We start from the raw sequence: 11,842 nt of genomic DNA, 5'->3' as shown, positions 1-11,842 counted from the left end.
TTGGCTACTGCGAATGGAAACTAATGGAAGCTTGTCGCAAATAATTAAAGGTGATTAAGTATGTATGTATTTATTTATCATCTTGAGTATTTTCAGATAATCGTACAGATGTTTATAAAAGCTTAAAAATAGAAAACTGGTACAATCACCAAGGAAAAATGCACTTTCGTCGCGAGTATTCAAAATACTGAAAGAAACAACTACTAAACGTTACACAATATAAGTTTTATTGCAGAATCCTCGTCTTAGCTCACGATTGATATATTTACAAATAAATAATTATAAATAACATGATTATGAAATTAACATCGGCACAGCCACGTGATAAGGTGCTACGAAATGAGAACGTCCAAAGCTTTATCTCTGTCGTTATCGCATTCAAGGAGGGCTTTCGATACTCTACTTTCGGGGAATCCTAAGTCTAGCAACTCGGACATTGCCAGTAAATGCTCCACCACCTGAAACAGCCCTTGTAGTGCCTTAAAATTTGAAAAAATCAGTACCTTTTTTTGGTCGTTGCCCAGCATTTTGCAAACGCGGGCGACCCTGGACAGGGGGAATCCCATCGAGCTGATCGATTTGGACAAATCTTGCATATTCTTTGGTAGAGAAGTAAATTCGTCGGTTAAGTCGTCGCTCCGTTTAGGAAAAACGTCAGTACTTTTGCTCCGTGTATTGTCTATATGCGTATTATCGAGTTCGTTTTGCAACGTCTTCATAATATCGGGTATGCTTTTGTAGTCTTGGGGCGAACAACTGTACTTATTTTCGCCTTGGTTTGTGTAACTATAAGGGTAGGTTTGTATCGTTTCGGGGGCGTAGTAGTAGCCGTTGTGGTTCGAATAATGCGACGTGGGGACGTAACTGGTGGAGCTGGGAATGTTGTAGGTGTAGTTGCTGGGGCCCACCATGGGATAAGCGGGCGTTGAGTAGTTGGGTTTAGATTCTTCTCCTTTTAAAACTTGCGCTAGCTCTTCCAAATCATTGATTGACTTTAGCTCCATGTTGTCGAAGGGGCTCGAAGTGTCCGCCTCGAAGTCGGAGATATTGAACGGACTTTTGTCCGTCTGGCTCCCGGACGAGACGGGGGTCAGGACAGTGGAGTAGGTTTTGACAGGCATTAACATTGATTGGTTTTGTTGGTAACATTGACTAGGGCTTGAAACTTCGATCTCTTCTTCTAGCTGATAATCGGTCTGCTCGTCTTGCCGCTTTTTCTCCTCTCTCGCTTTCTCTAGTCTCTCGTTTAACTGCTGGAACATCACAGATCGCGCGGTCCTCCACTCCTTCATTTTCTCTATTACAGTCTTTTCTAAAACAAACTCGTAATGCGGGATCGTATCTTGGATTTGCTTGTTTAAAGTGAGTCTTTGTGCGTAGGACATTGCCAGGCCTATCCGTGGAGGGGGCTTGTACTTTTCGGATATCTTCACTCGGACGTTGTCCATGGAACCGCCGGGGGTTTCTTGCTGTTTGTTCGACATTGTCACAACTGTCGGGGGATCGCCTTACATGACAATTTTTTCAAGGAGATTACTCACCTTAACCTTACACAACTGGGACACTTTTCCGAATTTCAGGAGCTAACAACACAGAAGTTACATCGTTAAGTAAAGGAAAGGCGCGGTTTTGATTCGTCCTGCTTGCAGAAAATCAACTTCGAGTAATTAATAACATTAAAATTAATTCTTTACGAATATTTTTTATCTTTGTCATCTGATGACATATTGGCTTTAGGGGATTTGGGCCGTTGGCCACACTACACAATGCTCACAGAGGTGGGCAAAATAGAGAGACCCTTCTCGACTTTGACAACGAATAAAAATTCGAACCTATCGTATAACTCACGTTTTTGTGGATTCTATGCAATAAAATTTGTTCGTGAGGGGTTTAGACCATGTTATGGTGCGTCGTTTCTAGGCGTTTGGGGTACAAAAGAGTGGTTGACGTTGTTTACGTCTGTGGTGATGCTATGATGGGTGGGTTGTGAAGCTGAAGGTGTGTTGGCAGCATTGTTTAGTAGTGCATTTGACGGTCTTGATAACTTTTGTTACTCTTTCGTTCTTGATTACAATTAATTAGAGTAATTTACTGGGCATACGAGTGTTCTTAATTGCTTCAGTTTAAATGTGTGCTGTGTTGATTTTATTATGCTGGGATAACGAATAAGAAGACCTGCATAGCCTGCAAAAATTAATAAAAAAAATTAAAAACCGTGTGCTTCTTGGTATTTTCGTTTGCTTAGCCGTTTTGGTATTTTCTACATAAAATGACTGAATACAAACTAGTAGTAGTTGGAGCAGGTGGTGTCGGCAAATCAGCTTTGACCATACAATTAATCCAAAATCACTTCGTCGACGAATACGACCCTACCATTGAAGACTCCTATCGAAAACAAGTAGTCATCGATGGGGAAACGTGTTTACTGGATATTTTGGATACGGCAGGACAGGAAGAATACAGTGCCATGCGAGACCAGTACATGAGGACAGGGGAAGGTTTCCTTTTGGTTTTCGCCGTTAATTCAGCTAAAAGTTTCGAAGACATTGGAACATACAGGGAACAAATTAAAAGGGTTAAAGATGCCGAAGTCGTACCAATGGTACTCGTAGGAAACAAATGCGACCTCACTTCGTGGGCTGTAGACATGAACCAAGCCAGAGAGGTAAAATTCTCACTAAACCAGACACCTGGCGCCTAAACAAACCAATTGTTCTAACGTGTTTTTAAGACAACAAAAATCACACATTTATAGCAATTGAGTAGGTTTCCTCATTCAAAATACGTCAATAGGTGTTGGTGAAAGAGGAATGCAAAAACAAATGATTGATGCTGATGACTCACTAATATGTTTATATCACAGGAAAGAAATTAAGTAAATATTTCTACCAAATCTTATTATTATCTGAGCCGAGTGGTTTATTTAAGAACATTCCACTTGTTTTTCCCATTTATCCACCTTCCTGGATAGTAGGTTCCTGTAATTTGACTCTCGCTGTTGCTTAGCAACTGATACAGGGTGACTCATGGTTGGGCGAGTGTATCTTGATTTTTTCTTTCTAGCAGGAGTTAAAGTAATCTTCGATCTACTCAAAATATCACATAAAATAGCTTTTTTCTCGATATTTCTTCATTATAAAAATGCGAATTTTGTTTAGGTGGCGCGGCAGTACGGGATCCCGTTCGTGGAGACGTCGGCGAAGACCAGGATGGGTGTGGACGAGGCATTTTACACGTTAGTTAGAGAAATACGTAAGGACAAAACGAGAAGCGGTAAACGCCAGCACAGGTACATCGGCGGCCACGGTCGTGTTCCTTTTAAGTTGCGATGCACCATCCTTTAAGACAGACTCATCGTTTCGATGACCAGCAAAAAAATTTAAAAAAATGGGATCGTGTTTTGCTTCGCATTTTTCTCCTCTGTGAAAGTGTGATAGTGTAAAAAGTAATAGGGGGGAGCGACGCTTCACTCTTCTCCCCCGATTGTTATATCATTTGACAATTCGTGTGCGTGTTTCCATAATTCCAGTGTGCGAAAATGTGTAAGAGGAAGCTTATGAAAGAAGTTTTTTTATGTACCACGTTTTGCTTTTAGTTCAAGTGTGTCTTTTCTGCTCAGTATATTCTTACTTGTCGATTCTTAAATTTGCTGTAAATACTTTTTAGATATTATATTGAAAAAGCTTCGGAAACATTTTTCGTCTCTTTGCACAAATTTTTGTTTTAAAGAGGATAAATACACGGTTTTATATATGTCAGATATTAAAATTTTATATGTATATTCTGAATGTGATGTATATTTTATTGATAGTTTTATTTAGTTCTGACGAGAAATTTGTACAGTTGCGCAACATTTTTGGCGAGAAAAGTTGATATTAAGATTATTGTTTCTAACGGATTTCCTTTTAATTATGTAATATCTCAGGAATAGCATATCATGTATAGTTTGCGCACAAATTTGTATGTGCCTCAAAGAGAACTCGTTCTCTTCGTTTTTTGTTGATATTAATGTAGTTATCCTCTTTAATGAGAATTTTTTGTCATGTTTCTGGATACGATGAATAAACTAATCGCTCATCTGCCTCCCAATTGAACCAGTTCGTTTTGTTTTCGTTTTATTCCTCGTATTCTGGCATAAAGTATAGTTAACTTCAAGCAATGATCAATCGTTAAAGAAATATAACCAAGTTTAAGCTTAATCTTGGTCTTGACATGTTATTCCCCGTTTTTTCATATGAGATTTTTCTTAATGTTCTACTAATCTAGTTTTAATTTTGCCTTCATATATTATACAAAAAGAAGAAAAAACAAAATAAAAATATATGTAGCAATTTAGTTTATAGATATGTCTACTAAAATTCTCTTATTAATAAAATGTTAAATATTTACACACCTCGTTTTATTCAACAACTTTATTGAAAACTATAGACCCAAGAAAAAACCTACAGTTAAAATATAGCAGTGCACCTTATTAATTAAACAAAAAGAACACAAACAAACTGATCAAGGCAAAGATAGTGGGCGGAAGTATTGACGGCAATACAACGCGATCGTACTCAGAGGTTTATCTTGGGGCTCAAACTGTCTATTATTCCTTTCAGTCGCACGATAATAAGCCGCACTGTATTGTTTATCAAACGCATTCAAGTCGATATGACTCCTCCCCAGCGCTTTACACGCCAGAAACAAGATGTCGCGATAAATCGAAATCCGGTTTTTCCCCTGATGCGGACCGTGTGACTCACGCTCCGACGCCAAGTTCTTCAAAGGCTCCGCCAGGTCGTTGAGCCGAATACTGACGATCACTTTCTGCATAAACCTGCAACAACCCAGCCACTAAACCAATCCACCCCAACCAAATGACTCACGATTTCGTTACGATGTTTTTATTGATTTGAGACGCGTCCCGCAACCTCCAAAACGTGTACATTGGCGGGCGCTCGCTGTACAGTCTCGGGTCATCCCACAGGCATCGAACGCACACCTGCGCTGCCAATTGCTCTAAAAAATAATCAACAGTAAATTGTCAATCAACAAAAACAAAAATAAAAATTATGCCCAACTTACGTCCCTCCTCTTTGTCAGCTAACAAACCAGAAAAACAATTACCGCACAATTCTTACCACACTGACTAACAAATGAACATCGTTACCGCACAACAATCAGCTCACACTCACCCAAAGCCGCCAGTTCTTGAGTCAGAGGGTCGGTCCCTTCCTCCACCGGTTGCATAACTCCAACTTCTTCACTACTATTCTCACTTTTGTCTTTCTTCTCACTAGTTTCCTCCGTTCGTGTCTTCAAATAAAGGTTGGGTAAATGTGTTTGGACGTTGATACGTTCAAAAGCCCACACCAGATTCCAATAAATGATTGGATGCTCGTCTACGAACTTAGCATCGGCTAAGCTGAGGTCACCCTCTTGTGTCAGAATATTCTCCAATTCTTTTCGCAACACAAGCGGGTTCAAATAAGGGACACTGAACGCGTCACAAGGTGGGATATTCTTCCCTGTTATCATTGTTGTTAACAATGGAACGGTGGGTTTGCCGCACGATTGACAATTCGTGTTTAAATTTGAATCCTCGGCAAACCAATTGGCCATGATGTCTTCATCGTATAGAAGAGACAAACAGTTGTGGCATTGCGAACACGAATTCATTGTGATTTCCAATTCGCAATCTATGAAATCAATGTCAAACACCCCGTACAAGTGTCCAAATAACAAACCTTGCTTCTCTTCAGAGGGAGGAGGAAATAAACTTTCGGGTAACGGCTCGTCTGAGTCTTTCAAGTTCGTGTAACTCCCCCTGTAACTCCCCAACTCTGCCGAAACCCTCCTGTGCCTCTCCCCTCCGTCACTCCCATCGTTTGACTCGCACTCGGCAATGTCAGCATCGCCAGCCGCTAACCGATCGGTTTGTGCGGTTTTAACCGGCGTGTTATGCGCCGACGTCGACATGGCCTCTTTGATTTCGTCCAGTTTTTTCACCATCGTGTTGGCGGCCGATTTTATGGAACTAATACCACCTTGGATTAGTTCGTTCGGTTTCTTACCTGTCAAACTGCTGGGGCTATAATAACAAATCGATAAATTAATTTTCCGAACGTTGGGACTCGAGTGCAGTTCGCCAGCTACAAGTAACTTACCTGAGATTATTTATTGCGTTTTCGAACAGTTGCTGGGGCACCTTGAGATCGGCTTTGCGCAGCGAGAGGCGTGATGGTGAATAGCGGCTAAAATAAAACATCTACGGGGTCTACACACGTGCGGTGGAAGCACGAGAATGCATGCAGCGACAACGAAACAAAAGGAGCGAGGTTGGCACAAGGTCTCTTAACTAGTTGTTAATTTTATTATTAAGGCACCTTGACCACCGTACAAATCGTCGCCTACTTCACACTTAACAATTATTCAAATTACCTGAATCCCAGCTTAAAGCTGGACCCGAGACTCGCCAAGCTGGAAGCTACTGTCGCCGCTGGTACAGTTTCAGATCTGTGTATCTTACTTTGGGCTGGCGGGCTGCCTTCGAACGTGGCCGATCGGTGTACCGTTGACTTGAACAAAACAGGATCGTCGGTAAGTAGGAGATTTTGATTGGACTGGACCGGCTCGGGGGGCGGAGTTATGCTAGTTTTGGGAGGTGGGGCTTGATCGAACGCTCCCAAAGGATCGTTTTGAGTGACAAGAGTGCGTGGAGAGACCCTGAAACAAATGTTTCAGTTACTAGTTACTTTTTTGGCCAAGTGACCCACTTTCCGGGCGACTGTTTCCCGGATTCCTCCTCGCCGTTAAAGTCCAAGGTTCTGGAACAGTTCTTTTTGTTTTGTTGTAATTTATCGATAATGTTGGCATCGCCGGCGCTTTCGGATCGGGATAAAATCCGGCATTCTGACGGACTTCCGGGTGGTGTGAAGTGGTTGTTTAGTTTGGTTTCGGGTTCTTCTGGTTGGCTTTCAACGACTTCCTCTTCGACCACGTCCTTGACGGACTGTGCCGAACCGTTCAGACTGCCTTTAACTATGTTGGCGGCGGCTTTTCGGAATTTGTTCAGGAGGCTGTTTTCGGTCTGGACGGCTTCGTGTGAGTCGAGGGAGGAGCGAGAGGCCGTCCGATCGCCGGGCTCAAGTAAACTAGACCCGCCTTCGGTTGAAGCCGACAATTTACGAGCTTTCTGTTTCGCCGCCCAGCGAAAATGGGCCGCGCCCATTACGACATTGCGGAGCTTGTTCCAAAGAAGTTGACTAGAACCGGAGTACGCCGGCCACTCGGCCTCCAACACGCACCGGTTATACAAACTAAAGCACAAAAAACCCAATGTTTCTTGCCTCTATTAACTAGGTTAACTAATGCCTTACCCATAAGTCAGAGCGTTTGGCTGTATCCCAAACTTCTTCATAATCACTAGCAGCTTCACAGCCAATAGCGGTCTGGAGTGTTCGCCACACAGCTGCATCATCAGCCTATAACAAACCTCGTCGCATGCTAGTCTTTGTTGAGTAGCTCGGACGAGCAATTCGTAGGCTTGCTGAAGTATGGCTTTCTCTTTGCCGGCATTCAGCGACAACATACTTGGCAAAACCATAAAATACAAAGTATGGCAAGTGCCACATAACAGTCTCGCCCACAAATCCGGCGAACTTTGGCACTTCCTACAATTACCACCAGTAATAACCAATTTTCTGTAAAACAAACCCACCTTGCAAGTTTTTGTGCCGACTTGATCTCGTGCTTGGTTCTCCTAGCCATTGGCGACCCGGGAATCACCGCTTGGTAAAGCGACGGTAAATGATTGCGTTTTTTCCCGGATAAAAGTCCGGGATCTAGCGTAAAATTCGTATAAACGTGTGGGTTATCGGAATTTGGTTCGGGCGGTAGCACAAAAATCGTCCGGTCGCTTTTATGCAACGCGTCCGGTTCGATTAACCGAATGTCGCCTTCTTCGTAACTCAACTTCTCGCTGCATTCGTCGAAAAAAGCGAGTCCTTGATCGCCATCAGCCACGAAACTCCTCTCTTCGATGAAACGAATAAACATTTGCGTTCGCATCATTAGTGTGAAAAATCGGTGGTGGGTTTTGTCGCGACTTTTGAGAAAATCGGTGAGTTGGAAGAGAGCTTGTGGGTCTGTGGTGCCAACAGTCGGAGCCCGAGTTATGGGTAAAAGGTACGAGCGGTAGCCCTTCAACGTCAAGGCCATGAACCGTAAAAACGCCTCCTGAATCTCGAGTTCTTGCGCTTGTTCTTTCTCTTTTTTGCGAAACTCGCTCTCGATGTTATCACCGGAACTTCCCTCGACATTTGAACTGTTATTCCTGATCTGGTAGTAGAGATAATCAAGGGCCGATTTCAAACTTTTCGCCGGCTTCTTCGGCAATAATTTAATATTCAAAAGTTGTCTTTGCGACTCCGCTACTGTTATAATATTCGTGTCTAAATCGATACAGCTCACGTCCGGTGGTGGGTCATACAAGTCGAAAAAACGCGAATCGACCCCGATCAGAAACGGCAAAGGGGCGTGAAGCACCTCAACCAACCCTAAACAAGTCTTGAGACACGAACCAACAATTGACAAACTCACCTAGCGGACAGAGCGGGATGTAAGGGCACTGCCACTTGAAGGGGAAAAGAAAGGACGAGACGGCCTCAGCTACTGCCGTTAGTGTGTCGGGTCGGAGGGAGTGTATGAGAATTTTTTGTTCAGTCAGTGCTAAAAGTAGGACTTGGAGGCAATTCTCCGGACCTAGATTAAGCAAGAGGTGTCTGAAACCGGCCGCACTTCGTGGCAAAGGCAAATCTTCCGGTTGCGTCATTATCACTTTATTTGTCTGCTTGTCATTTTGATCTGAAAGTTCGAGTAGAGTTCGCGGTGATGGAAACGGGACTTCGTCCAACAACTGGACGATGTAGCGCTCCACAGGGATCGCTTGGGGGTCCCCACCAGCCACCATGTTCTAAAATTCAAGTTTTACAATGCAATCGTTCAAGCAAGTGTTCATTTTTCTATTAGCATTTTTTTAGTCGTTAAAAAATTGAAAATTTCACGTCTGTGGCTTGTGTTCGCTGCTTTAAATCCTAACGAGGAAAAAACGTCGTATCTACAAAATGAAGATTTTGTGCGAACTATTCATGTCACTGCTATTACAATAGTTTTAACGTTAAGGCAATTTATTTCTTTTTTTACTCAACTAGCAGGATTTATTTTTGGCCAAAAAATTAGTTAATTTATTGATTTATTTCTACCTATTACATATTTAATTTTTGGAAAGATGAAAATCAGCAATTAAATATTTTAGAACATTGTTAATCTGGAATTGAAATACATAAAAGTATCAAACCCAAAAAATTTGGTGGCTTTCGTAGTTTTATTGACCGTGTATTTTTTAGAATAACAAAGTTACGAATGTTTTGTCTGAAATTATTGCTTAAAAAATGGATTAAAGATGCACCTCCCTGTATATTTTTCAGGTAGTTGCTACCAAAAACCTTAATTACGTGACAAAGTCGTAACAAAATCAACTAATCAGACAAACCTTTGTTTCCCAATTAGTTATCTCACAGATTATATTTTTTTGATTGGTGACGTTTATCTTTTGACACAGTTATTATTGTGCCGTTAATTTTACTCAGTTTGTTACTGCTGTTGTGGCGAACTGACGCCCCATAAATAAAATCACAATTTTGCGGTTTAAAACGACTCCTTTCCCTATGGGAATTTGGCAATTCAAATGAAATTTTTTAAAAAAGGTGCGTAATAGAAAAATGTAATTGTAACCCTGCTGGTGTCCAGAAATCAACTTACGTGTAAAAACAAAAGCCACGTCTCAAAAGCATCGCTAAACGGCCAGTGCGACAAAAGACAGATACTTTTGTTCATATTTAAAACAAAATCGGAATTTTCGGTGTAGCCTAAAAGTTCCCTCTGCTCGTCGCTGAGGTCTTGAAGTGGAAATTTCTCGTAAAATGTCACAGCAGAGCCGTAAACTTTGTATTTTGCATCAGATACTGTTAGAACGAAAGTGCTAAATACTGGCTTTGGTCGGGTCGCTTCTTTTGGCCACAGTTCCAACGTTGCACCCATTGGGAGACAAAATAAAGGCACGGAATTTGGAAACGGAAAGTTTGGGAGGTCGGACATGGGGTACCTACAAAAAGGAGCTGACAATTATTAAATTTGTATTATTTAATAATGCGCAAAAACCGGTTCAGTGCGTAAAAAAGTCGGGTTAAGTGGTAATTGCGCACTGGATTGTTCATGGCCGCCTAGATGCGAGTTTACCTGGACAAGACGGAAGGTTTGTAAGTCAACAGCTTGGCTCTGTTCATCGATTTTTTGTAACAAAGGAACACGTCGCTGCCCACGATTCCCTTATTTAAGTTTTTGTTGATGCAACAAAACGCGTGCGGTGGAGATTCACCTTTACTAGCAATCACAACACAAACATCAGTCACCACAAGAGCATTGCAAGGCATGGTCGGGTGTCCCCTTCTGTACGTGATGAACGTTTGGGACGTCGAATTGTTCACGTTGGCTATGTGTTTGCCAACGCTTTCTTTGACGACCTCAGCGTCCGGCATGAGCCATTCTTTGCCGTCATACATCACACCTTAAACCAAGTTTTAATTACTGTGTGATATAAACTACTTGAGCTGTACCAATGTCGACTAAAGGGGGCTTGTCGCGACCCCTCTTGTAACACAAGTGGCACTCATTCGTCCTTAAACTACCATGATTGAGATCAGCCACAAGCCCTGATGGTGTCTTCATAACGACGCACCACCCCGGGGGTGGCTTTTCGCCCAAACCGGGGAAAATGACGCTAATGTCGGTAATGGGGGCCTGGCCATGGCTCGCCTTGAGGTTGCCCCCTTCGGACAGAGTTGTCTCGTCCAAGGGCTCAGGGTCGTCAGGCAGTCCCGCCACCACAAAATAATCGGCAACTCGCTTCTCGTCCATCACTTCGGAATTTTAATACTTGATTTAAGGCACATGGTTTAGATTCGAACGTTGTGCTTTGTAATTTCGACTAAAACTAGCATTTTGATAGCATTTGCACATGACTCATCGCTCTAATTGCACGGATTTTGCAACGAAATTTCCCCTGAAAAACTACTCACAACTTTGCTATTTACACTTTTGATTTGGTTCAGTCGCATTTATCATTGCTAATGCAATTTCAGGGTAATTTACAACTTATTTGGGTTTTTTGATGTTTGACAAGTTGACATGTTTGACGTTTGGAAAATTGCAGGATTCTGTAAGCTTGTTTTGTACTGTAGTGGCACCTAACGGTTGCAAGTAAGAACGCATAAAAAAAATAAATAAGTCAATAGGTTCCATTTTTGAGTTTTTCTCGGAAACTATAAGACTTAGAGGAGAAATAAAAAAATTGTCAGATAGCGTTTAAAATGATTTATTTTTTCGTTAAAACCCGGAACCGCATCGAAAAACGGTTCCGGCTACAGAGACATTTAAATTTTTTCATTAAAAAAAATCATAACTAAAAAACCTAAAAATCGTAGAGCAAAACGGATTATTCTAGTAAATTCTACGACGTACTTTGCACATTATGCCATTTTTTTTACAAGATGTGTGGTCAAGAAACTTTTCACAAAAATAAAAAATAAATAATTTTTTTTAACTCACTCTAGCAAAGTTTTATGAATTTTTCTATACTTTTATAATCTTTCTGAGATGTTGAAAGTACAAAAAAATTAATAAGTTTTATTTTTTAAGTTTGATTTTTCTAATTTTTGCGAGATTTTCGTGGATTTTCGGTACCCGGAACATTTATCGAGCAATAACTCCGAAACTATTAAAGATTACCTTATGAAGCTAT

The 11,842-nt window shown here is 41.5% G+C and overlaps 3 protein-coding genes across 9 annotated transcripts; 1 reads left to right on the top strand and 2 right to left on the bottom strand.

Moving 5' to 3' along the window:
* Positions 1–54: 54 nt before the first annotated feature.
* Positions 55–1,875, bottom strand: LOC663430 (uncharacterized protein). The gene is made up of 3 exons (XM_008202932.3): positions 1,542–1,875; positions 504–1,492; positions 55–458 (listed from the first exon to the last, which is right to left on the bottom strand). Exons 2-3 carry the CDS (start codon positions 1,482–1,484, stop codon positions 333–335), a joined length of 1,107 nt encoding a protein of 368 aa, XP_008201154.1. The 5' UTR covers positions 1,485–1,492; positions 1,542–1,875; the 3' UTR covers positions 55–332.
* A 156-nt stretch (positions 1,876–2,031) lies between these two features.
* On the top strand, positions 2,032–4,388 carry Ras85D (Ras oncogene at 85D). The gene is made up of 2 exons (XM_969507.5): positions 2,032–2,665; positions 3,159–4,388. Exons 1-2 carry the CDS (start codon positions 2,270–2,272, stop codon positions 3,342–3,344), a joined length of 582 nt encoding a protein of 193 aa, XP_974600.1. The 5' UTR covers positions 2,032–2,269; the 3' UTR covers positions 3,345–4,388.
* A 9-nt stretch (positions 4,389–4,397) lies between these two features.
* Crag (Calmodulin-binding protein related to a Rab3 GDP/GTP exchange protein) lies at positions 4,398–11,265 on the bottom strand. 7 transcript variants are annotated; one of them, XM_064356499.1, is made up of 14 exons: positions 10,659–11,265; positions 10,282–10,609; positions 9,805–10,147; positions 8,584–8,956; positions 7,703–8,540; positions 7,362–7,655; positions 6,759–7,301; positions 6,424–6,708; positions 6,150–6,236; positions 5,730–6,019; positions 5,178–5,681; positions 5,068–5,085; positions 4,869–5,001; positions 4,398–4,819 (listed from the first exon to the last, which is right to left on the bottom strand). In XM_064356499.1, the coding sequence occupies exons 1-14, from the start codon at positions 10,957–10,959 to the stop codon at positions 4,504–4,506; spliced, it is 4,653 nt and encodes a 1,550-aa protein (XP_064212569.1). In that variant the 5' UTR covers positions 10,960–11,265; the 3' UTR covers positions 4,398–4,503. The 7 variants fall into 7 exon arrangements, with proteins under 7 accessions (XP_064212569.1, XP_015840642.1, XP_015840645.1 ...); XM_015985156.2 differs by having other exon boundaries at positions 5,730–6,073; positions 10,659–11,264; XM_015985159.2 differs by lacking the exon at positions 6,150–6,236 and having other exon boundaries at positions 5,730–6,073.
* Between the last annotated feature and the right edge of the window lie 577 nt (positions 11,266–11,842).

The sequence above is a fragment of the Tribolium castaneum genome, chromosome 4, assembly GCF_031307605.1.
Source record: "Tribolium castaneum strain GA2 chromosome 4, icTriCast1.1, whole genome shotgun sequence".
Taxonomy (NCBI): Eukaryota; Metazoa; Arthropoda; class Insecta; order Coleoptera; family Tenebrionidae; genus Tribolium; species Tribolium castaneum.
This window is presented reverse-complemented; position numbering and strand designations above follow the sequence as displayed.

Coding starts and splice junctions, on each gene's coding strand:
- LOC663430 (XM_008202932.3), bottom strand. CDS start 1,484: ATGTCGAACAAACAGCAAGAAACCCCCGGCGGTTCCATGGACAACGTC. Junction 459..503: donor TGGGCAACGACCAAAAAAAG/GTACTGATTTTT, acceptor GGGCTGTTTCAG/GTGGTGGAGCATTTACTGGC.
- Ras85D (XM_969507.5), top strand. CDS start 2,270: ATGACTGAATACAAACTAGTAGTAGTTGGAGCAGGTGGTGTCGGCAAA. Junction 2,666..3,158: donor ACATGAACCAAGCCAGAGAG/GTAAAATTCTCA, acceptor AATTTTGTTTAG/GTGGCGCGGCAGTACGGGAT.
- Crag (XM_015985156.2), bottom strand. CDS start 10,959: ATGGACGAGAAGCGAGTTGCCGATTATTTTGTGGTGGCGGGACTGCCT. Junction 8,957..9,804: donor CGTGGCTTTTGTTTTTACAC/GTAAGTTGATTT, acceptor CTTGAATTTTAG/AACATGGTGGCTGGTGGGGA. Junction 6,709..6,758: donor GGGAAACAGTCGCCCGGAAA/GTGGGTCACTTG, acceptor CATTTGTTTCAG/GGTCTCTCCACGCACTCTTG.